The sequence below is a fragment of the Anguilla rostrata genome, chromosome 4 (assembly GCF_018555375.3).
Source record: "Anguilla rostrata isolate EN2019 chromosome 4, ASM1855537v3, whole genome shotgun sequence".
Taxonomy (NCBI): domain Eukaryota; kingdom Metazoa; phylum Chordata; class Actinopteri; order Anguilliformes; family Anguillidae; genus Anguilla; species Anguilla rostrata.
This window is the reverse complement of record NC_057936.1, coordinates 22,336,784-22,359,982: the sequence shown is the minus strand read 5'-3', so window position 1 is coordinate 22,359,982 and position 23,199 is coordinate 22,336,784. Positions and strand designations below refer to the sequence as shown.

At 42.4% G+C, this 23,199-nt stretch overlaps 1 protein-coding gene across 4 annotated transcripts; it reads left to right on the top strand.

Moving 5' to 3' along the window:
* The first annotated feature begins 1,043 nt into the window (after positions 1 to 1,043).
* On the top strand, positions 1,044 to 23,133 carry ptbp1b (polypyrimidine tract binding protein 1b). 4 transcript variants are annotated; one of them, XM_064331405.1, is made up of 16 exons: positions 1,044 to 1,331; positions 2,911 to 2,964; positions 5,809 to 5,836; positions 12,954 to 13,026; positions 13,118 to 13,290; positions 13,415 to 13,561; positions 14,481 to 14,639; positions 14,834 to 14,944; positions 15,180 to 15,357; positions 15,463 to 15,540; positions 15,896 to 16,041; positions 17,792 to 17,825; positions 19,216 to 19,308; positions 19,663 to 19,879; positions 19,973 to 20,050; positions 20,155 to 23,133. In XM_064331405.1, exons 1-16 carry the CDS (start codon positions 1,324 to 1,326, stop codon positions 20,285 to 20,287), a joined length of 1,710 nt encoding a protein of 569 aa, XP_064187475.1. In that variant the 5' UTR covers positions 1,044 to 1,323; the 3' UTR covers positions 20,288 to 23,133. The 4 variants fall into 4 exon arrangements, with proteins under 4 accessions (XP_064187475.1, XP_064187474.1, XP_064187477.1 ...); XM_064331404.1 differs by having other exon boundaries at positions 1,046 to 1,331; positions 5,806 to 5,836; XM_064331406.1 differs by lacking the exon at positions 1,044 to 1,331 and adding an exon at positions 1,559 to 2,045 and having other exon boundaries at positions 5,806 to 5,836.
* The last annotated feature ends 66 nt before the right edge of the window (positions 23,134 to 23,199 follow it).

Sequence of the window (23,199 nt, the reverse complement as noted above, 5' to 3'; positions counted from 1 at the left end):
AAAGAAGGATGGCAACAACTACTTCCACTAGTGTTCCTTTAGATCTATTTTTTTTAATGTTTATTGGAAGAAAAAAATACTGATTTTGTTTGTTCAATTTCAATAAAAAAGAAAAAGGTATTTCATAACCAATACGTGGAGAGCTTTGAATGTGTTATTATTTGTTTAGCTGGAAAGTTTTTTTTAACTGTTTAAAAGTTACACTTGAACATCTCATATGGCTCTTATTAGTTTATTGGTTTGTCTTTTGAATAATGAGGGGGAATGGGAAATCATAAATGAAAGAACAGCAAACACACCAAACATGTAAAGCACTTTGTCGTGATTACCAACCAGTAGCCTACATGGAGTAGATCTATTCCTTAACTCTGATTCTGACCCGATTCCATGGTGATTCAATCTAGTCTGACATATACTTTACATAAAAAAACAGCAGCACTCTTGTCATCTACAATTTCAGAATTACACTGATGCAGGTTCCAACTCTACATTGGGTCATTAAAGTTGATTTTCAATAGCCTATTGTGCAACACATAGGCCTATAATTAAATTCCAGACAACAAGCGTCCTGCTGTGGTGTAGAAAAAAATATAAGGAGGGGCATTGACAGAGGGTGTTCGAATGTGCGGGTTTTGTAGGCTACTTGGTTTTTTTGTACTAGTCGTTTCTTTTAAAATATTTAGCAAGTAAACAACTGTATCACTTTCCCCTTGCTATTCTTGATCACCCCCACCAACCACCTGGTCATTATGACTGAAATTTTGTATTCATTTAAAAAACGGATTTTAAACTTTTAACACACAAGGCATGTGGTGCGTCAAGAAGCTGTTTGGTTTGGTGGTGTCAATTGGTGGACTAATGGTAATGGTAACGAATTGTTTGAACACAATAAATTGTAGACACTCCCACTTCAGATTTTCACAACGAGACACGTTTTCTCTTGAGGTAGGCCCATAGACACGCATGTATAACTGTGTGGGTAGGCCTCGGTGAAACAACACAGGGATGACCCGCCTACTGATTTGATAGATCGGGTACCTAGACCAACCAGCCTATTGAAGCGCGAAGCTGGAGTGTTTAATCGACAACTACTACGAACAATCAAACTTCACATGAAACTTTTTTGGCTGCCCTCTGCAAGGGATCGTCGTCTTGTCCAACCACTTTGCACCTCTGTTTTTAGACGCCCACCTCTTTTTGGTTCTCTCCTGTCGCTGGGCTAATCAGAGTGCATCTTGGCTTTCTCCGCCATTTTGTAGGGGTATAAGAAAACTCGGCCAGACTGCACAGTCGCTGCTCTGACCTGTAGTTCTGTGTTGTGCAATGGACGGGTAAGTGATCAAATAACATTACTTGGTAGTTCTCATAATGTATTACAAACTAAAATTGAACTCGTGATAAAACTGTTTATGTTGCATCTACTTCGAAAAACTTTCAGCTGAGTTAGCTACCTAGCTAGACTAGTCTAGCCGATCATAAACTGTTCCATGTAGCAGCTAGATTTCCTTTCGTTGCGATAGAAACTTCCTTATACAACAAACACGGCCATGCTGGACAAGGTAGCTTGGTGACTTTATTCGGTAGCCAGATAGCTAGCTTTTGGGGTTGACACTTGTAACGTAACGTCAGCTCATGCTATCTGACTAGCAAACTGGCCAGCGTATGTGGTCAGCATCTATGGACAGAGAAAGTTTTTTTTTTAAGCTAACAGCTAGCGGATACTCGTCTTTATTTGCGATGGCTAGTTATGAGGACAGCCACCTGTAGGATTTCTAAAGTTGCCTGAAATCCGCCTTACAAATGTTGGTACTCTTAATTTTACATGTAAACGTAGACTAGCTATATTTTGCATGTAAACTGGCGATTAGTTAGCTACCCGGTTGAAAATTGAATGTCCCTGGGCGTTCGCCATCGTTGCATCTTCAACTGCTTTCCCGTTTCTTGAACATTGTGTTACTGAGCCCTGTGTGAACGTATCGCTGGCTTCCTGTTTTATGCGACTAAAGTAACGACACGCCATGGGACAATGTGTACTGTCTAATATAGTAAGTTAGCTAATATTCGCCTTCATGTATTTAATGACCGTCGGTAACATCTAGCAAAACGTTTAACACGCATTAGCTAATCAACTTTAGTTTAGGTGACACAGACCCGACTGACTGTTGCTTAAATACAACAAGCATAGCGAGGTGTTAGTTAAAATTTAACTTGGCAACCTTGTTATTCAGTTTGCTGCCATCTCACTTATAATGGTACCATTCAACTCGGTCAGTCTTTTTTGGCTATCAGAGTTGACGTTTTGTTTAATGGCGTCACACATTTTTATGCACTAAATTAGTGAAAACGTCGTCATACGATAACGTGTAATGTAAACCGACTTGGTTCATTTGCTGAATGAATCTACATTAACTTATTGCTTAACTGATTAACAGTGTGAATCAATATATTTGGCCAGATTGATTGCTGACAGAAATGCCCTTTTGAAAATTACTAATCTTATTTCAAATGTTTCGACGAAGAGGAAGGATTCTCACTATTTTCTCTTACAGGTCGCCATGTTAATGTTCTGCCTTGGACCGTGCCGGGTGTGCCCAGTGTCAGATTACATTTTTTTTAAGACATGTTGGCTAGCGCCCATAACCATGCTATTTAATTTGTCTTTCAAACTGATGCAAAAAAAAAAAAAAAAAGTAAAAATATCGGTTTGAAGAAATGTTTGCCTCAAAAGTTCTTGAAGTTTCAGACACTCGTTTCTCGTTTGTATTGTGCTGGGTATATTTTGCTGTTTTGGATCAACATGCGTACTGACAACCTTGGTTAACTTCTAAAATGTGATGTTTGAACAGCAGGACAGTCACTGTGGTTGGTAAAATACATGTTGGTGTAAGTTACCTCCGTCTTTTTCCACAGCCGTCTGGAGACTGATTTGTATCCTATGGGATCCACTTACGCTACGGAACTAGAGTAAGTTCACGTATTTTTTACATATGCACGCTGTTTGGAGCATTCAATCAACTTTCCACTTTGCTTGTGGATGTAAAAAATAATAGATTTTTTTCAAACCTCTGCCCAGATTGCCTTACTGTGTTAATTGGCTTTGATTGTGTTGAACTGTTGATGCGGCCCCTGGCCTTTTAGCCTTAGTGGCTGCTGATACAGTTTGGGCTGTTCCTGCGCTCTTGAATGTGAAGGCAGAAAATAATACCTCCACTGAAGTTTTGTAATATAGGCTAGGTGCACTGTGGTTTTAGAGGGTAATCATGTTGATTATTCAGCTTTATCTTCTATAAGCTGTAGGACAAGGAATGCATGTGCGTGAGTCCAGTTCATTTGTACCTAGCTTTGAATTATCGGTGGCCAAAAGGTGCATATAGTGTCAACCTTACTTTGCAAAGTGTTGAAGTTTTTGTGTGAACTTCAACACATCTAACTCCTAACCAGGGATGGGACCTGTAATGTTGAGTTATTCGATTCTCCAACAATAGAATCATGACTCATTACTGAATGAAAGGTTTAATCAACGAACAGGTGAATCAGTGTTATTATTATGTAAATTGCAATTAAGAGCAACGAAAGTACCCTGCAAAAACAACAATTTAATTGCTCTCCTGCCTGACGGAGACTTAATACAGGTTTCTCTGCATGAAGTCATTCTTGATGCAGAACTGGAGTAAAACCCTGTTTCCAAGGGTACTGTATACGTTTGATTTTATGAGCCATTGAGTAATCAGTTTGCATTGTTCATCCCTTCCTTTAGCATGCTATTTATGGATATGATTCCAGCTATAGGGGGCACCCATAATACCTTTATCTTCCACTTCCACCATGAGAAAGGTGGCTTATTTAGTGAAGCTAACTGCTTTAAAGCCTGAGTTATTTAATGGCATGGTACTTTGCCCAACATGAGTTTAAGCCCTCTGGGTTTAACGATTTGGGATAATTAGCCAGGTATGGCCTCAGTTTTGCCTCATTATGTACAAGCCTGCATTACAGGAAAATAATCAAGTATTTCTTCTGAAATTAGCCTAATATCCACAGCGCACGTAAGTGGCATATGGGTTCTATTTTTACGTGGGGCAGAAGCGGGAAAAGTGATGTACCCAATGAAGGGATATTGGTAAATATTGTTTTTACAGAAGTAAATGATTATTTCCATCTACGTAAGTTTAACTTTGCAGTATTTCCATATTGTGATGTGTTCATACAGGCCTAGATCTCACAATTTGTGAGATTTAGCAGAGTACGCCTCCCTCTTCATAGTAGCCTATGTTTTAGTTGATTAGCTAAACTGTTTTGGTTATTGGCTATGATCAACTGTTTGTATTCTTAGATTATTGTTATTGTAAATGGTTTAGGTAACTTAAAAGGTAGCTAATCTAAGGGTATGTGATTCAATCATTGCTATCAAACAAGTAAATGTGTAATGTCTGAGCCATGCTCTAATCTAAAGGTAAAGCTTGTTTAAAGGGTGATTTTATTTTTTACTTCAGTTATATGTGGTGCTTTATTTTAGCTTTTACTTTTTTGCCACACTTCAGTTTTATTGTGCTTTTCTTTTTCTGAACAGTCTGGAACTAGGACAATAAGGAGAATGGACAAACTGTGTCCTAAGACTGATCTAATCTTGTGTTTTAAATGAAAGCTGGTTTGTCTTCAGTCCTGTGTATGACCTATATTTGATATTTGGGTTGCTTCTTGTCTAATGGAAACCACAAGCTGTGCTGTCTGTCTTCTGGGTCTTTTTTGTTTGTCCTTGTTCTTTGGTTCTGTCTGATGTATCGAGCCTGAATAGCTATGCATCTTTATCCTACGTTTTTCAAAATGACAAGATGCTTGGTATAGCCTATATGGTAATGTGCATTAGTAATTACAGACAAGCACTCCCAGTCAATACTTTATTTCTGATACTTTTCCACTCGGTGTGTTAACACTGAAGTTTCATGGGCTGAGGTGGATAATCTTGCTGCTTCAGGAGAACTGTGAAATGCAAGAAAGCTCTTGCTTTAGGCCACGTGGGAAGGATGGCTCCCTGGTGCTCTGTGTCCTGCTAGGGGCCTATGAGAAACAGGATATGAATATGAGGTTAATCTGAACCGGTGTCAGCAGGGCAGCATTCTGAAATTCTGCTCATATTTCAGGAAAAGCGTGGGACTGTGGGAAATGGAGCCGATTGGCAGTTCAGAGTACTTTAGCTAAGGTGTGGGGGCACAATTGCAGCCTTTTCTCAGCTGTTAATTTTATCTTTTGCACGAGGTGCAAGGTGAAATTCTGAGGGGAACTATGAACTAGTTTTAGTGGGCAGTGTCCATGTCTTCAAATAGCTGACAAAAAAGGATGCAAAGTTTTTGGAAGCACAGCCTTTCCGTCCGATTACTTGACTAAGCTTTTTTCTGGATTGTTGTCTAGGTTTCATCTTCCTCCAATTGTTTGCATCTAAAAGTGTGTATGTGTCTGTCTGTGTGTGTTTACTGGGGTATTTCACTTTATAGCCATCTTTAATTTTGCTTTTCTAAAGAACTAGTTTATCATTCAGTCTAAATTTTAAACTGTGATATACTTGCTTCTCAGCTTCAATACTTTCGTTGTCATATGCTTTCATTGCTTTACTGTTTCCCTGTTTATGCTTTGTGTGCTACAGGTAACTTCAAGTGAATCTTGCTTAGCTGTTGCCCTTTTCTCACAGTCCCAACTTTGCTCATTCCCTGAATATAATGTGACCTCCATTAACTATTTAACCTCAAGTATCTTTTACAAATTAAATTCCCATCTTTACTGCTATCTAACATTCCTGTCTTTTCTTCACAGCAGTGTCCACGATATTACAGTTGGTACAAAGGTAGGCACCCCTCTTTCTCTGCCATTTCCCTGCCTCTACCCATTGTTGCTGAATGGAATTACTGGGAACCTGGGTTGATCAGGTTTTAGCAAATGAGGGTAAAACTTCAGCATTTTACAGTAGACCATGTAGACCAGGTATAAGTAACCCTGTAGTGTAAGAGAAGCTTTGCGGCAGAACTTCTCATGCCTGTTTTTAACTGGTTTTTGGTGACAGACCTAGCACTTTGGGTTTAAGGCCTCAGTAGATCATTGTATAATATTCAGTTCAAATCTTTGATGAAGAATCAATGTGCCATTGATTGACTACCCTTATTGAAAGGTTCCTTTCATGGGATTAATCCACTTTCAAGGATGTGATCTAGCTTGATAAGAGAGCTGTATTCCATTGCAAAGCCTTATTGTTGTGTTTTCGTGAATTAGGTTTTCCAGAAAAGCAGGCTGACTAAAATAAAGCTGTTTGGTAAGACGCAGAGAATGTTGCGCATGCACTGCTTTCAGCATGCTGTAATTGACTCCAGATTGATGGAATTAAAACTTGTGGGACTCCAGGAAGGCAAAATCTGACATGGTGGGAAATAAATTAAAGGAATAAAAGTGAGTTTTGACAGAATAGAAGGATGATCAGCTTGGTTGGTCTGAAGTTCTTAACATCACTACGATATCCTCCCTCCCACCTCCCTTACTAAACTGTTTTCATCTGGAGTAGTTTGAACATGGTTGTTGCCGTGGAAACTGTAATTGCTGGCTGGCTGGGCAGAGTGCCTGGAATGCTGCTGGTACATTCCTATCTCCCCAGCTCCCAGATTCCACCAAACCCCTTTTCTCTTCATATTTTCTTTTTTTTAGAGGTTTGCTCTTACTCACAGGATGTAGCTGACAGGCTTGTACATGTCGTACTTGAACCGTTAGATTCTTCATTCCTGTCAGGAAACGAAGGACCTTATCCTGCCTCCGCCATAACTGTCTTTTTACACAATGGGACGGGGTGTGTAGCGTTGCATTACTGTACGTTAGAGGCTTAACTTGTTCTGGCTTAAGTATATAAAAGAATGGCCTGGCCTCGTCCCGATTTATCTCCGGGCGTATGCTTGTTGTTGGGGAGGGGTGGATCTCTGCCTTAGTAATTGCTTTGTGAAACCTCTGTTCTGGCACAGTGATTTTGGCCCTCGAAGGCCATCCATTTGCATACTGTAGTGGTCTAATGGAGATAATCATATGTGGAATGCTGCAGGCCAGGCTGACCTAGGTGAAGAACAAAGGACAATTGTGTATCTCCAACACTCTGTAATAGTGTCAGCCTTAATAAATACTTTTCATTACATTTATCACTACAGTGTTTGTGAAAAGGCATTGCAGTGATAAATGTAATGAAAAGTATTTACTAAGGCTAACTATTATAGTGTCCTTCGTCTTATCAGCACAGGAAAGGGAGCAGCATTCTTTTTCCTCTCTGTCCATAATTTGTCTTGTGTGAGTTTCCTCTGCAGCCCTGTGGTGTCCTGTTACTATAACTGTGTGTGCTGAAGGATTGCTTCACTTTTGGAGAATTTACCCGTTTTGAAGTTCTGTCGCTGCCAACGGTGACAACTTTGTGTTAAAACGATGAAAATAAAATCTACAGACACACTGAAGAATTCCAGCTCTTTTAGTGCAATTGAGTAAGGACTGCAAATGTAGCCATCCTGGTTTTCACCGTTTAAATAAAACATGCCAGGATTTTAACCATTGTATGCACACTAGCCATCGATTCTCATGTCACAGTTGCAACTAGTATTACTAGGTGGGGTGATATTGGGGGCTGGTAACCATTGTTTCTGGTTGCAGTTTCCTTGTTTAAAATATAATAGTGTTAAGGTAATTCTCGCTTTGTGTTGTATTTTTGCCCAGTCATCGTTTCTCCCCTGGGAATATTACCTGTACTGTCAAGCTCTATGTGACTTGAACACGTGGTTCGTAATAGGATTCTTATCTCTGCATATTGTATCATGCGGTTCGTTGTAATGGGACCCTTCGGCAGCGCCTGAGGCCGTTTGGGCGAAGTGGCTGACGTAGGGGGTTGTCCACCCCTCTTCCCTGTGAAAAGTAACTGGGGTGGGGGGTGGCCATCGAGCGCAAACGGCCGATTGTTTACCTTAGCACTGAAGATGGCTTCCCTCAGGCATTCCCCAAAGACGGGGGGGGGGAGTGCTAACGTGACTAAGAGATGAATGGGATCTATTCATCGTATGCAAATACGCTGGGCCCCTTCCATCAACACACATGTTGCTCTGCTCCGTGTGTCCGTTTTGCTCTTCAGAGGGTTGATCTGCAGACACCGGGCACGGGTCACAGCAGGCCTTCAGAGAGGGGAGATGTGTGCTGAAATAACTTGGCCGGGCTGTAACCCCCTCCCCCCTCTGATCACACACACACACACACACACGTGTGCTCGCAAAGTGAACTTTGTACTGGGTGTAGCTGTGATGGGCTGGCCGCATGAAGGGCCGGGCTGTTGTGCGGGCAGCAATGCCACTGGAAACTCTTAAGACTGCTCAAGGCCGATGGGGAACTGTCCTCAAATTAGCTAGGCTGAATGCAACGGAAAACTGACCTCGAAACAATCCTTTGTTTTCCCTGTTGTATTATTCATGTAATTGTGGGCTGGTCCCTTTTTTATACTATGGGGAAACAGGTTGTGCACAGCACAGTCCTAATCTGACCTGCCAGCGTAAGACGAACAACTGCTGTATTCTGGCAGAGAATGTTGGGTGGGGCTGAGTGAACCTGGAAGCCTTTGGGTAGGGTTTCCATGGTGAGAGAGTGACATTCACTGCTTCCATGGCAACGGCTCCATTCCTGAAATGCATTGTTAAGCGGCGGTTTCGGCCCTTTCTTTCACTGCCTCACCTTAAGTCATTTATCTTGTACTCTCCATTTTCTTCCTCACGCTTTGTAAGTTGATATTTCACAGTCCAGTTTCATATTTCCAATGGCCTCGTATAATAATGTTATGTGTGCAGATAATGAGTTATTTTCCTGCGTATAAAACGGATCTTTTGCCCTCTGTGCAAACAAAGAGGTCGTTGAAGGGGCTTAACCCCATCGGCAGTCCTGCTCATGTGAAGTGCCTTATGAATACAGTGCAGTGAGTTGGTCTTTCCCAGCTCCAGAAGGGGAGAGTCTGGTTGAGAGGCTGTTGCCTGCCTCCCAGTGAAGCGCGTTAGTGTGAGGATATTGCGGCGTGGACACAAAGCGGCGTCTGTGCGCCTCGCCCCGGCCCGCTCCCTGGGTTTGAGCGCACGGCCGCGCGGCCGAATCGCTGAAACCGCCCCGCGACGACTGAACTCGCTAAACGTTCTTGCGCACGCCCCCCTCCTCGTCCGCACATGTGGTTCTCATTGGGTCCTCCTCTGCTGGCGTTTCAGAATGTGTGGTGTGGAGGGCCCACACTGCTGAGTGGAGCGTTTCCTCCCAGAGCTCTGTTACAGGGAGCCGGCTGCTCCCAGCAGGACGGACTGGTCACTGCGCCGGCCCGCTTGGATCACGACCAACGGGACACGTCTCGCCGGGGTTTCTATAGGCTCTGCAGGGTCTCGAATGCTCGTCTGGGATTGCCGAGCCAATTTACAGACGTTTGGGGCCTGTTCTATTGTGGCTGGGATTCTGTGGCACAGTCCGTTATTGTCTGCACTTGAAGCCGATGCCTGAGGGTATCTGAACACTAGGAAGAAAAATCTTACCTAGATATCTAGCAATCCAGATTTGGTGAAAGGCACATTCCACAAAATAGTTATTTATAGCTGAGAGGAAGGGAGGCGTCCGTCTCTAGGCTGCTGTATTTTCCTCCTGATTTACGCGCCGCGTTCTGAGAGAGTACGAGAGATCTGAGACCTTTTCATGTCTTGGCTGGTGGTCTTCAACTGCAGTTAAAGAAACTGTTTTGTAATTTGACTTCCGGTCAGAGGCCAAATAATTGCATCAGAGGTCATAGGGTAAGAGTTTCAAGCATTCCTGTCTAATTAGCCTACATTACTGAGGCCCTGATATTTACATCTGGTATAATATTTAAGGGACTTGACCTAAATTGCTTCAGTGAAAATAATCAAGCTGTATAAATGGATAGTTTAGGGAAAAAAATAAATATTGTGTAAATTGCTCTGGATAAGAGTATTAAATTCCTAAATATCAGTGTAAAGTAAAAGTGAAACCATTGCTGTAGTTTTTTTTCCTTGATTTGGTGAAAGATCTGAAAATGCATGTAAAGTATGGTGTAAAGACAGTTTTAAGAATGGAATTGCAAAGTCAATTTTTTGAGGAAAGCCTTGGAATTAGCATTGTCTTTGTACAATATTATATAAATGCACCCACTGCAATCCTGCCGTTACCTGAATTTTAATTTGGTGCTTCTTGCTAATTGCGATGGAATTCTTGATTTGGTCCTTGGAGTGCACAACTGTAGCTTAAGCCGCGTTTCCACCGCAGGAACTATACCCCGGAACTAGGAACCTTTTGAGGAACTCAGTGCGTTTCCACCGCAGGAACTAGGGTCTAAATTTAGTTCTGGGGGCTTTGTTTTACCCCTCAAAACGTTCCTGCTCGGGGGGTAGTACTTTCCGAAAGTACAGGAACCTTTTGGGTGGAGCTTGCAGCGCTGAACATTTCTGATTGGTCGAGTACTCGTAGCATTTGTGTTGTATTTATTTTCCGCCATTACCCGCCATGTTTGAAAATATGCAGCGGCAAACCAATTTATTTTCATAATAACAAATCAAACTTGTATGTTATGCGGCGCAGTAGCCTACTTTTGGTTATAGCCTGTCAACGTCTTGGAATTATAACGTGTGCTCTTCTGTTCTTTTCTTGCTTTAGTATTCGTTTTATAAAATGCTAAGCATTCGTGCTAGGACAGCATATTACGTAGGCTACCAAAACATTCAAACGGATTAATTCGGTTGCTGAATATTTTCTTCCGGATTTTCTTTGTTAGCCCGTTGTAATTGACTCAAAACGTTTGATACAGTTATGTGAGGTATGCGGTAGTTCTGCATAAATAATTAACATTGGTGATACAGTACAAGCAAACTGGAAATCACCTTCCGCACTTTTTATCCGGGTAAAATAACAGGTTAATTCTAGTAATCTTCCCTTTAGCTTTTTCAGACTGCCGTGATTTTACTCAATTTTACTGCCATTTTTCAATTCCACGAAAAGACCAGGAAGACTATGGACTCATTTATGGTGCATGGTTCGCATCTGGAGGGCACACTTCGCTGCTCGGCTAGCAGTAACTTCGAAGGAAAGCAAACGGTGGCTGTACCACTACTAATTTACATTTTCACGCAAGTCCGAGTTTTCGTTCTATTCTTGTCATTTTGCGATTAGCCTATATGGAATTGACGACGAGAAAGTAATAAAACAGCAAATTGTTTACAACGTGTGCATGTTTTCTGCTGTTAATGAATGTGTTTGAGAGGATATATGAAAATCAATAAATACAAAAGTAACCATATATAGTCATTGTTGGTAACCCGTTGTATATAAGTGGAATAAACCCCTCCGGGCTGTCCCGGTTATTAGAAAATAATGTAGGCTACTTCGGTGGTAATATGGGGTTACAGAAGAAATCATATGACAGAGGGACCGACGACAACGTCAGTGGGCTAATTTGCCTAATCTTCGCGGTACTTTAGACCCCGGTGGAAACGCAGACAACCATTGGCTGAAGGAACCTTTTAGTTCCTGGTAACGTAGTTCCTGGGACTGAAAGTTCCGGGTAATTTTGGTGGAAACGCGGCTTTAGTGCATCCGGTCTGGTTGCATCTGTTCTGCATCTGTTGCTAAATTGGTTATTTATATTTTTGCAAACCAGATACATGGGGAGGGGGAGTTGTGGCTTTTGGGCTTGATAAAGGAGGAGAATTTACCATGCATGCAAACAATTAGGCCTTGGTTTAATTTCCCTATTCCAGGAAATGCATTAAAACACCGGATTATGGTCTGTTTAAATGCCTGCGTGGTGAACTAGCTCCTGTCATTCGCATTCCTGGCCAGTTCATCTTGGTTACTTTGAGATGACTGGGGTCTTCTGAGTTTGGGAACGGTCAGTATGAAAATGCAGCTGAAAACTGAGGTGAGCATTCGCGGCCCAGCAGGACGTTTCCGTGCCTGGCACGAGGCAGCGCACAGGCGTTACGGTAATGAAGCGGCGCTCCAGTAAAACTGTGAGCGTTGCGGGAGGTTACAGAATTGGATTCTCCCTCCCACTCCTTCCCGCTGCTGCTTGGCGACCCAGAAGTTGATGGCTCTTTTTGAGGCTTGGGTTCCTCCCCCGGGGGCCGTGCTGAGCGACGCGCGGGCCCCCCGCTCCGCTGCTGGGGCGGTGCGGGGGAGGTGACCCGACCTCATTGAATGCTTCTATTTCAAGTGTAGTCTTCTCTGAAGTCCTTATTTTTTTATGTAATGGCGGATGGATAGGAACACTCATAAAGAAGGGCCTGGAACTCCCCCCCCATACAGTACGTCTGTGAAGATTCCTGAAAGGCATCCTGCGGTTGCCATGTCAGTCCTTCTGCAGGGCAGTCCCATATGACCGACTGTTCTGGAAGTGCATGTAGATGAGTCTGGTGGAATTGCCTACTTTCCCAGCAACCTGAGCAGCTGGCACTGCCCACGTTAATCGCCCTCTAGGGAAATGCCCTCTGGCATGGCATAATCATCACTGTTCAGTGTCTCTGCTGACTTCAGGAAAAAGTAGAAGAAGCGGTCTAGGTGGATCTGGCTTTGGCGTTTAACAACGGTCTTGAACAAGAAATTGTGTAACATTTATGTTCAACTTGATTAAGTTTCACTGGGAATTTTAAGTTTGAGAAGAGGTTCAATGGATTCCTTAGTTTGCACCTGAATAACATTGTGTTTGTCTGATCTGCAGTGAATGTCCAGTGTGAAGTAGTGCTTTTGTTTTAATCCTGAAGTAAATCATTTCAGTGATAAGCATGTCTGGTTTTTGTCTGTGCAATTTCTTTTTTCACTTGTTTTCTTTTAGGTTGTGTAATAAGCATGGCATGTGAAATGAGTACTGTAATGGCTGATATCTTGAATACTGATATCTTAATTCCCCCCCGTTTTCTTTGTTGCAGAGAGGATCTGACGAACTTTTTTCCTCTTGCGTCTCTAACGGGCCCTATATCATGAGCAGTTCGTCTGGAGCAGGTGAGTTTCTCTCCCACTCTGGAAATCCTTGCATTTTAATATTCGCTATAAGAAAACATTTTCACAGGTGTGCGTGTGTGTCGTCCTGTAGCGAATGGCAATGACAGCAAGAAGTTCAAAGGTGAAATCAGGAGCCCAGGCATTCCGTCCCGCGTCATACACGTGCGCAAGCTCCCCAATGACATCAACGAGGCCGAGGTGATCTCCCTGGGGCTGCCCTTCGGCAAAGTGACCAACCTGCTCATGCTGAAAGGGAAGAACCAGGTACTGGGGCTGGAACGGTCGTCTGCTTCCCTCGTCTTTTACGTAGCCGGATGTATCTTCCGGAAAGCGCAAGCCTTTTAAGTTGTGGTCTTGGAACAGGAAAGCTGATGTTCTCTCCGTTTAGGCCTTCCTGGAAATGAACTCCGAAGAGGCGGCGCAGACCATGGTCACCTACTACTCCTCCTTCACCCCGGTGATCAGGAACCACCCTATATTCATGCAGTACTCCAATCACAAGGAGCTCAAGACCGACAATTCACCCAATCAGGTGGTAAGTGGAAGGCCAGGAAACGCGCAAACCTTGACGTCCACAACAGCGCCCATTTTATGTCATTAAAATTGCTTGTAAAACCAGTGTTTTCGAGGCGAATTTTTTTACGAAGCCATTTATAAATCAGGTTATATGTACGTAGGTGTGTACAACTACTTCTGTTTTTTTGAGTAGCGTGCACCCGTCTCAAATAAAAATGGCTACCTCCCACACAGTGGCCATCTGAACAATGAGCCCTTGCCGCTGACGCTGTTCCCATTTCCTGCCTTTTGTCAGAAGTCTTGAGGTCTGTGTGGCCCTGGCCTGATTACCTTGTGGTGGAGTGCGCCTTTTATCCCAGGCAGACGTACCACCCCGAATAGTTTCTTAGGAAACGACATACCGTCAGAACCGCGGACTCTGCAGACGTGCGTCATCTGCTCCCCCGCGGCCTCTTAGCCGATAGCCGCATTTAAGCGCGGTCACTTTGGCCGGTCCGCCTCGGCGTAAATATTATTTAAACTGGAGGCGACAGTCAGCATTCCAAGATGTTTGTGTTTGTTCTTTGCACCCGTATCCACTACCCCAAAGGCTGAACATTCAGTTTGCTAGGTGTTTGGAAATTGATGTGGAAGCCTGGGACTGATTCTTAAGATTTAAGTCTTTACTGTTGCAATTTCATAACCCTGCCGTGCCATTGAATTGGAATTTTTGAGCGGCCTGCGGTGTCTGTTGGTATATTTGCATGATCCATTCGGAAGTTTGGTTATAGCAGACTGGCAGGGCGGTGGTATCAGGCATGCAGGAGTGCCAAACCAGGCTTTGCCAGGAACAATGTGTGGCTTCCTGATTGCCATTGCGACCTGCGTGGTGTTGATGCAATTTGAGAAGGAGCTATGAAAAGCACGCTCACGCCCCGTCTTCCTCCTTCCGTGGGCAGAGGGCCCAGGCCGCGCTGCAGGCGGTCAACGCTGTCCAGACGGGCGGGATGACCATGGCCAGCGTCGCGGACCCTTCCAGCATGGGCAGCCACAGTCCCGTCCTGCGCATCATCGTGGAGAACCTCTTCTACCCGGTCACCCTGGACGTGCTGCACCAGGTACCCACAGCCAGCCGCGGGTTCTTCTGCTGCTCGTGTGGCAGCATGATGACTCTGTGCACTATTCCTACATTTTTACTTGAGTTTACTGCTGATTAGCAAAGTTTCTGTATATTTGTGATACCTGCTCATTTAGAAAATGGTCAAAAGACTAATTTGGAGTAACCGTTTACAATATATAATTTCTTCCGCAGATCTTTTCAAAGTTTGGCACAGTGTTGAAGATCATAACATTCACAAAAAATAACCAGTTCCAAGCCCTGCTGCAGTATTCAGATGGCCTGACTGCCCAGCATGCTAAACTGGTAGGTAGCGCCCTCTGCCTGCTGTGAGGATGCATTACACTAATCATTTGGCCTATGTTGTTCTCTTGTGTAAAGCACTCAAAGGCTCTATTTGGCTAGTGGTTTTTTCTTTTTTGTCTCATTCCACCTTTTATCAGATTTCCATAGTGGTGTTTTAAAAACATTTTTATTTACTTCTTTCTGCTGAAAAGAAAGTAGTACCGGCAATTTCTATGATGGAATTATCTCTGCACAGGCTCTCGATGGGCAGAACATCTACAATGCCTGCTGCACGCTGCGCATCAACTTCTCCAAACTGACCAGCCTGAACGTGAAGTACAACAACGACAAGAGCCGCGACTACACCCGGCCCGACCTGCCCACCGGAGACAGCCAGCCCACCATGGACCACCACGCCATGGCGGCGGCCTTCGGTGAGGTGCTACCGTCGAGCGTCGGCATGGAGATGCGGTCCTGCAGGGCCTCTGCAGTCTGCCCTCGCTGGCTGCTCTGTCTGACGTCCTGTTCTCCTCCTCCAGGGGCACCGGGAATAATCTCCGCCTCCCCGTACGGAGGAGCTCACGCGTTCCCTCAAGCCTTTGCCTTTCAACAAGCAGGTCAGTGAGATGGGTTTCATTATTAGATGCCGAGCGCCTCACAGACCCGGCTGGTAACGCACTCACGCGCTCGCGTTTAGCAGGCTAAAGATTCTCCTCACGGGGGAGCTGTTTGCTCTCGTGTGGAGAACGAGTGCCAAATGCTTCGCATCCGTGACGTTGTGTGTCTTTGTTCTCAGTATGACTAAGATGATAAAAATGTGCTTCAGATCACAGAAGTGGGTAAAGGGAACCGTTTTGGCAGTTAAACTGCTGGGAGGTTAAAGGGCTGAATGGATTTGACTGCATTTGAATCGCGTGTAGTTAAATTAAAAAATTGTTCTTTAAACGCGCGTCTTGTGAACGTGTACCTCAGGTTTGTCGATGCCTGGAATGCCGGGAGCCCTGGCCTCGCTGGGCATGCCCAGCGCTGCGGCGGCTGCTGCCGCCGCCGGTCGCCTCAGCTTCTCGGGCCTCACCGGCGGCCACAGCGTCATGCTCATCAGCAACCTGAACCCAGAGGTTGGTACCGCCCTACCCTCCAGCTTGTGAGCCGCAGAGGCTTCTAAACACCGAGGCCTGGTTCGTCCATGCCAAGCACCTTACATTTAAATATAATAATATTGATATCAAGCACTTGCACAGGCCCGCTCCTGTTTTGAAGGTGGCTAGGTAGGCTAATTTCTACAGGCTACGTTAATGGGCTTTAGCTAGAGTTGTTGAAGCTGCCTGCATTGCCAGTATACTGAAGGGAGATGTATGCCCTTTTTCCAGTTTATATATTTAAATTCTGCACCTCTATTCTGTATGCTGAAGGGTTATTAGTGCCATCTCTTCCATTCCCCATTGCTGCTCCTCTAAGGACTGTTTTTATTTTCTATTTTTTTTTTTTTAATTCAGCTGAGCTTTTGTGGCATCTCAGTTTTTCCCCTCATTCCCTGTCCTGCTCCACCTTAAGCATTGTACCATTCCTTTTCCAATTTCTCCAGGCATGGTGTCACTGAGCAGTACTCACACACACTCGAGCCTGTGCCGTACGAAGAGTTGACATTTAATTGAATGCTGGAAGTACTTTGCAAACGCTAATCATTCCGTTTGACCATTATTCTGTGGCGATCTTACTGTCAAAGATTTTTGTGCTCCATTTCATATGCACATTTCATTTGTAAGCCATGAATTTTATTAACTTTCAAAATGGCCTTTATACTTCACCAAAACTGGCAGGAACTCTCGATCACTCATTTTGACCACAACCTTTCTCTTATTAGCCTAGCTACTCTTGTGATTGCAGTTTGATAAATGTAAACCAAACAAGTCGGTCGCTTGTGGTATAACCAGATTGAGCATTCCAAATGCTCTTACAGGGAACTTGCAGACATTACTTGACCTAATGAGTGTCATGTATCCAATCTTACTCATTTATAGCCTTTACACTTTAGTTTTAGAAACCATATTTCTTTTTGTATTGACCGTTTGCTCCCTATAAAATTCAATAAGCTTAGCTGTTATACTTCTGCATTATCAGTCAAGTGTAGTATACCAGAATCTCCAGTTGTTCGGACCTATTCCTAAAGCTCCATGAAATGTACTTTTAATAATTACATATGTTTAAGTTGACATTTTTTCTTAATTTTTGATTACAATTTAATTTAACCTAATTGTTCCTTTTATTTAGTACCCACATAATCAATAAGGGAAATATTGTCTGCCTTTTTCTGTGTACCATGTCTAAACTTTCTTTTTGGTGTTCTTCTAGGTTGGAAAAAATAATTACCATTTTTATAATAATTAAACCATTTATTAGCAAGCTGCAGGATGGAACACCACATTTCTTTGTGTATACTGACCTTGTTTTTTACCTCCTTTTTTCTTGTTTCTCTCCCTCCCCATTCCCCCTCTCCCCTCCTTTTTTGTTTTAATACTTTGACCCTGGATCTTCTTTTTGCCAACTGATCGCACGCCCCACGTATTTCCCTCCCATCTGCCTCCTGTGTACAATTACACTCACACACACACACACACACACACACGTGCACACACCAACACACATGCACACAACATCACACACACAAAATAATTGTACCATATCAATGCCCTTCCCTCCACCTTCTACTTCAAAAATATTAACCATCTTCATGATCCAACCACCGTTTTTTGCCATTCCCCGTGGAACTGCCTCGCTGTGGATGATATGTTCAACCTCCACTCTCCTGCCTCCGATCTTTTCCTGTCCCTTCCTCCCTCCGCTGCCTTCCTCTGCTGTCTTATAAAGAGAGTTACGCCCCAATGCCTCTTTATTCTTTTCGGTATGTTATCATTAGCATATTTTTTATTACTTGTTTGTTCAGTTTTGTTTTGCTCTTATTTAATTAAAACATTTCTTTTTTTTTTTTTCAAACTGATTTTAAAAAGTGATGAGTGCTTCTTTTGGGTTTCTTTTGTTTTTGCCTGTTGATTTTTGAAGGAATTGGCAAAAAGCTGCAGCATTTTCATAGTTTATTTGTACCCCTTGTGGAATTTTCCTACCACTGGGTCAGTCCACGCAGGGAACAGTGAAAATTGTATGCGATTCTGCTCAGGTGAATTGCATTTAGACGGGAAGACAAAACCACTTTTGGTTACTTTTGGTGCATGTGGAAAAATATAACTGGGACTGCAGTGTATAGAATTAGTCGGTCTATATCGCAAGGCTCAAACTGATTCTTTTCAAAAACCTTTACAAGCCCTGTCCCTTCTCTTCAGTGTAATGTCCTAATTTGCCTTTTATTTTCTTCTTGAGATGCTGGATCTTTTTGCCTCTTTACCTTGTTTGATTTTTGAGATTATTTCCAGTTTAATTGGCTTGACCAATCCTCCATTTTACAAATTTGCATGCTTGATTGTTTTGCATGCCTTCTAATGTAATACTGAGTTGCTTTTGGTTTATGGTCAAGGCTCCCATTTTGTGTATACGGTACGATTGACTGAATCAGCAGTTCTCATATTCCTTCTGGTTCTTCGCTTGTACAATGCTCTTACCCATTGGCTGTCCTCTCCCAACAACCTTGATTAGTCCCCTTGTCACCCCCCCACCCTTATAGTTGAGGTTGGCAAAATTATTTCTGAAAGGGAATGTGCTTCTTTGGTAGTTTACAAAAAGGCATTTTCCAGGAATAAACAGCTGAAGTACCTTGTGTTTTCTTGCCTTCCCTTTCATATCACACTTTCCTTTTTTTTTCTGTGTCCTAGCCTTTATTTCTGCAATCTAAATTTAATGTGCTAGAAACAAGTTAGTGAGCTATTGTTGAAGTTTATTTTCCATTGAATGAATTTGTGGTTATGATTTAATGTCTTGGGTAGGTGTTACAAGTGAAATTCAAGGCGCAACTTCTGTAATTCAGCCTTAGCATCCTGTAGCCTAGTTTGTGTACAGTTGTGCACCAGAAGTGGCTTTCATGGTAACATTCTTTAATTCAGTGCATGGGACCTATTGACTGGCATATGGAGTGTTTAAGAATCATTACAAATGGAGTGACTTGATTGTGAACAAAAGTTACTGCATACACTAGCTTCCCCATGTTTAGAATGGATGTCTATAGCATTTGTTTGCACCTGCCCAGATAGTTTTCATTGACAGGTGCTGAAAATTTGTCAGTTTCTCATTGTTTTCCCTCCCTCCTTGTCCCCCTTTTCCTTTTCTCTTCACACTCTATCAAGGTGTATATGGTGATGTTATGAGGGTGAAAATCCTGTTCAACAAGAAGGAGAATGCCCTGGTACAGATGGCAGATTCAACTCAGGCCCAGTTAGGTGAGTGTTCTAAAAATGCGGATGTGGGTATTGGCAACAAAATGACAAAGGCTAGCTTAGCTCAGTGCTTGAGAATGTGCACATACCAGTGAGTCACAGTAATTAAAAAATGTATTTTTTTTTTTTTTGTCAGCATCACATTTTTCTTCCACAGTTTAATCTGTAAAATACACCACAGTTTATAGCCTCCATTTTAATTTTTAGTGGTTATTAATGGATTTGAGTTTTGAAGTCTGTTAATTGTGTATCTGTATTAAGTTCACCTGTTAGAATTGCCTGATAGCTCAAACTGTCAGGCAGGCTTTAAGAATCGATGGATGAATGAGTGACACTTAATATTCGTGGCACCCCCAGCAATGAGCCACCTGAATGGGCAGAAGTTACATGGGAAGGCATTGCGTGTGACCCTGTCAAAGCACACAAACGTACAGCTTCCCCGAGAAGGTCAGGAAGACCAAGGCCTGACTAAGGATTTCAGCAACTCTCCCTTGCACCGCTTCAAGAAGCCTGGCTCCAAGAACTATCAGAACATCTTCCCTCCATCAGCAACCCTGCACCTCTCCAACATCCCGTACGTTGAGCTGCTGCACCATCTTTGTTCCTTTGAATGTCCACTTGTGGCTAATTGGGGAATTTTAATGGCCTTTCACACTTGTGCTTTCAGACCAGCAGTTGTTGAAGATGACCTGAAGACGCTGTTTGCAAGCTCTGGTGCTTTGGTCAAGGCTTTCAAGTTCTTCCAGTTAGTATTTTTCGAAATTGCTATCATTCCAGTATGGAATTACAGTTGATCTTGTATTGAATGAGAATATGCATAATAACCATTTCATTGTTACCTCTGCTCAGGAAGGATCGTAAGATGGCCCTGATCCAGATGGGCTCTGTGGAGGAGGCAATCGAGTCTCTGATTGAATTCCATAATCACGACCTCGGCGAGAACCACCATCTGAGGGTTTCCTTCTCCAAGTCTACCATTTAAGGAGATCAGATGGACAGGGGGCCAAGATTGGCTGTCACTTTAGACTTCAACTGTGTAATCTTGTTGAAGGAACTTTTTTGGAGGGACTTTGTTCGCAAGACTCACTTCCATCATTCCTTTATTAAATTTTTTCCTGTATGTAGATCTATATGACATGCCAATTTGAACCACACAGAAGAAAAAGATACAGATTTTAATTGGGCTTTTAAGGAATAATTTTAGGCATTTTTCTGTTTCTGTTTTGAGCTGATAGAATAGACCCCATGTTAGCGCATGGATGATCTTCAAGTATAAGTAGTTTACACTTGTGGGCTCCAGCATTCCTGCCCTGGAGTCCTTTAGGTTGCACATGTCATTCAGCCTTTTGCATTCATTTGTTATTCCCTTTACTGTTGGGGACTTGTACCACTAGGTCTTGAGGTGTGTCCATTGTGTTCTGAACATCATGCCTTCACAATGCCCTGTGCCTTATTAGTACTATTCCTACTGCTCGTTTTTCTAGTAAGTAAATGCACTGGCATTTTTATTAATATCCCCATTAGGTATGGCTCGTCGGGTCAATTTAAAACTTGTATTCACAAATATTCTGTTTACAGCTTATTTCTGTTTATCTATATTGCTTGTTGGAGACATGATTGGATTGAAATGTCTTGTTATCGGTTCATGCAGCTTGAGGGCTATTTTGAGTAGGCCAAACCTTTTTTTTTTTTCCTCCTCCCCCCAACTTGCAAAGAAGGTCATTATTTGTTTGATTGGTTTGGACCGTTCACTGTCCCTGTTGCATTATTTAGCTTTTTCGAAAGTGAAGACCCTGTCAATAGTGGGGTTTATATTCCTATAAGTCTTATTTACTGTATCTATATCTAGATTAGAAAATTTACATTCCATTATATTTTTAAATTTATGCAATCGTTTTTTTTGTACAAATCCAATATTGTATGGAGTATATTTGTATCATTCTTATACTGTAGTTCATAGTTGGTAGGTCTCTTTTGGCCAGTGGCTGCCTTCTTTTACCACTGTGCCTTTGCTGAAGTCTATATTGCTCTGAGACTTTACTTGCCTATGTTGGTTACTGTGTCTTATTCTCTGTGTGTTATATGTAGCCTGTCTTAATTTCTTTCAGAACTCCTATCCAGTTTGTATACCTGCGTCATTTTACGATTTTCTGAAGCTCAAAACCAAAATAAGGCCCTTTGCAAGCTCTAGAACTAGTGGACAAAAGTTTCTATTTGGGTTCGAAGTAACGTGAGACTGACGTTATTATTATTACTGCTACTACTACTACTATTATAGTAATTGAAGTAGCATTACAGGGGTATCATAAAATTAGGAAAAGTAATGCATACATGCATACTAGTTTTGGATTGGGAGCTTGCAAAGGGCTATAGCTCTTGACACAGCTCTATACTGGCACTTTTTGGTTCCCAACAGCCGTAATGGTCTGAATGTTGGAATATTTTTAAAAGTGCCTCTGGTGCTTTGTCATTGATAGTAAACATTTTGTTGCACAGTGCAAGTATCAGTCCTGCCTTAATGCCCCAACGCCAACATATCTCAAATGTGCATTAGCTCAGTCAGAGCTTCTGTCCCATGTTTGCATTGATAAGTGTCCTTACGTTATTGTTGTGACTTTACCACCTGAGGGTAAGAACTTTGAATGGTGCTTGTGATGTGAAAGCCTTGGTAAAGCTGCATGCTGTGGTTAATTTTTTGGCTTTTATGCCACAACAGTCATTTGGATACCGCTGTGAACTTTAAGCAAGTCTTAACTCGGACACATTCCTTTTTATGCTGCATCTTTTGGTAGGAGAGACTGTATAACCTCAAGTGGTTTACGTTCTTCCCACAAAATGGATTCCTTTACTGATCAGAAAATGCATATTTCGGTTTTGGTCTCATTTTAAGTTATAGGTCAGACGCAAAGCAATAACTCATTGCAATCTCTTCAGGGTAATGACAATATGTCTAGGACCAAAGTGTTTCCCCCACCATTCCAGAGTTTTACTTGTAGCCATTTTCTTTTACTTTTGCTTTATTTAATAAGATATGTCGCCTGATTGTTTTCCTATTACATTAGGAAGACCTTATTGGACCAAGGCCATCTTGTCTGTATGGAATGGTCTTGGACAACATCAGAGCCACTTTCATTACAGTGGTTGGAAATGGACTGTGCATAAATTGTCTAAACCTTTGTGTTAAACCTGGGTTCTATGGAAGCTGAATTGGATATCAACCTTTTAAAAAAAAAAAAAAAAAAAAACTTGTGACATTCATACAAATATGATATGAAATAAATAGAAAGATTGTCATTGGTTACAATTGGGGTAATATAACTGCAGGCCATTGGTTCAGAGATTTCAGTGAGCTCTGGAGACAAGTTCATGTACAAAGCAGGCAAGAAATGGAATTTACCAAATTATGGAGACTTGCACATGGTTGCAAAGCATTCATGAACTTTACATCCTCTTAAAATCGTGATCCTGCATTGAGCTGTTCAGAATTTAATGGGGAGTAATGGACAGGAACAGCTTGGGGCTGGGGGTGGGAGGGACGGGGCGATTGTACATATTCATGCTTTTGTACCACAGATGGTGATTGGGAAGCAATACACACATTTTATATCTATAAAACCAATGTATATTTTGATTACATCTACAACTAAGGTTGTTTTGGGCCATTATGGATCCATTTAAGTTTGTATTTCAAGAACAAAAAGAAATTAAAACATATTTTCTAACAAAATGTGTATCTTCTATTTTCCCCCACATAACCTGTTTTAGTAATGACTTGCTCTTTTCTGGATCTTGTGCCTTCAATAAATCTTTCATTTATTCTTGCTTCCACATCTAGTCTATTTCTCTTTTCTTGTGTGCTTGCAGTGGCCTTTTGTACTGTGTAACGCCTGGCTT

What these genes read in the sequence shown, in the direction of transcription:
- ptbp1b (XM_064331404.1), top strand. An exon ending in ATATTACAGTTGGTACAAAG is followed by an intron (nt 5,837 to 12,953) that starts GTAGGCACCCCT and finishes TCTTTGTTGCAG; the next exon opens with AGAGGATCTGACGAACTTTT. An exon ending in CGCCATGGCGGCGGCCTTCG is followed by an intron (nt 15,358 to 15,462) that starts GTGAGGTGCTAC and finishes CTCCTCCTCCAG; the next exon opens with GGGCACCGGGAATAATCTCC.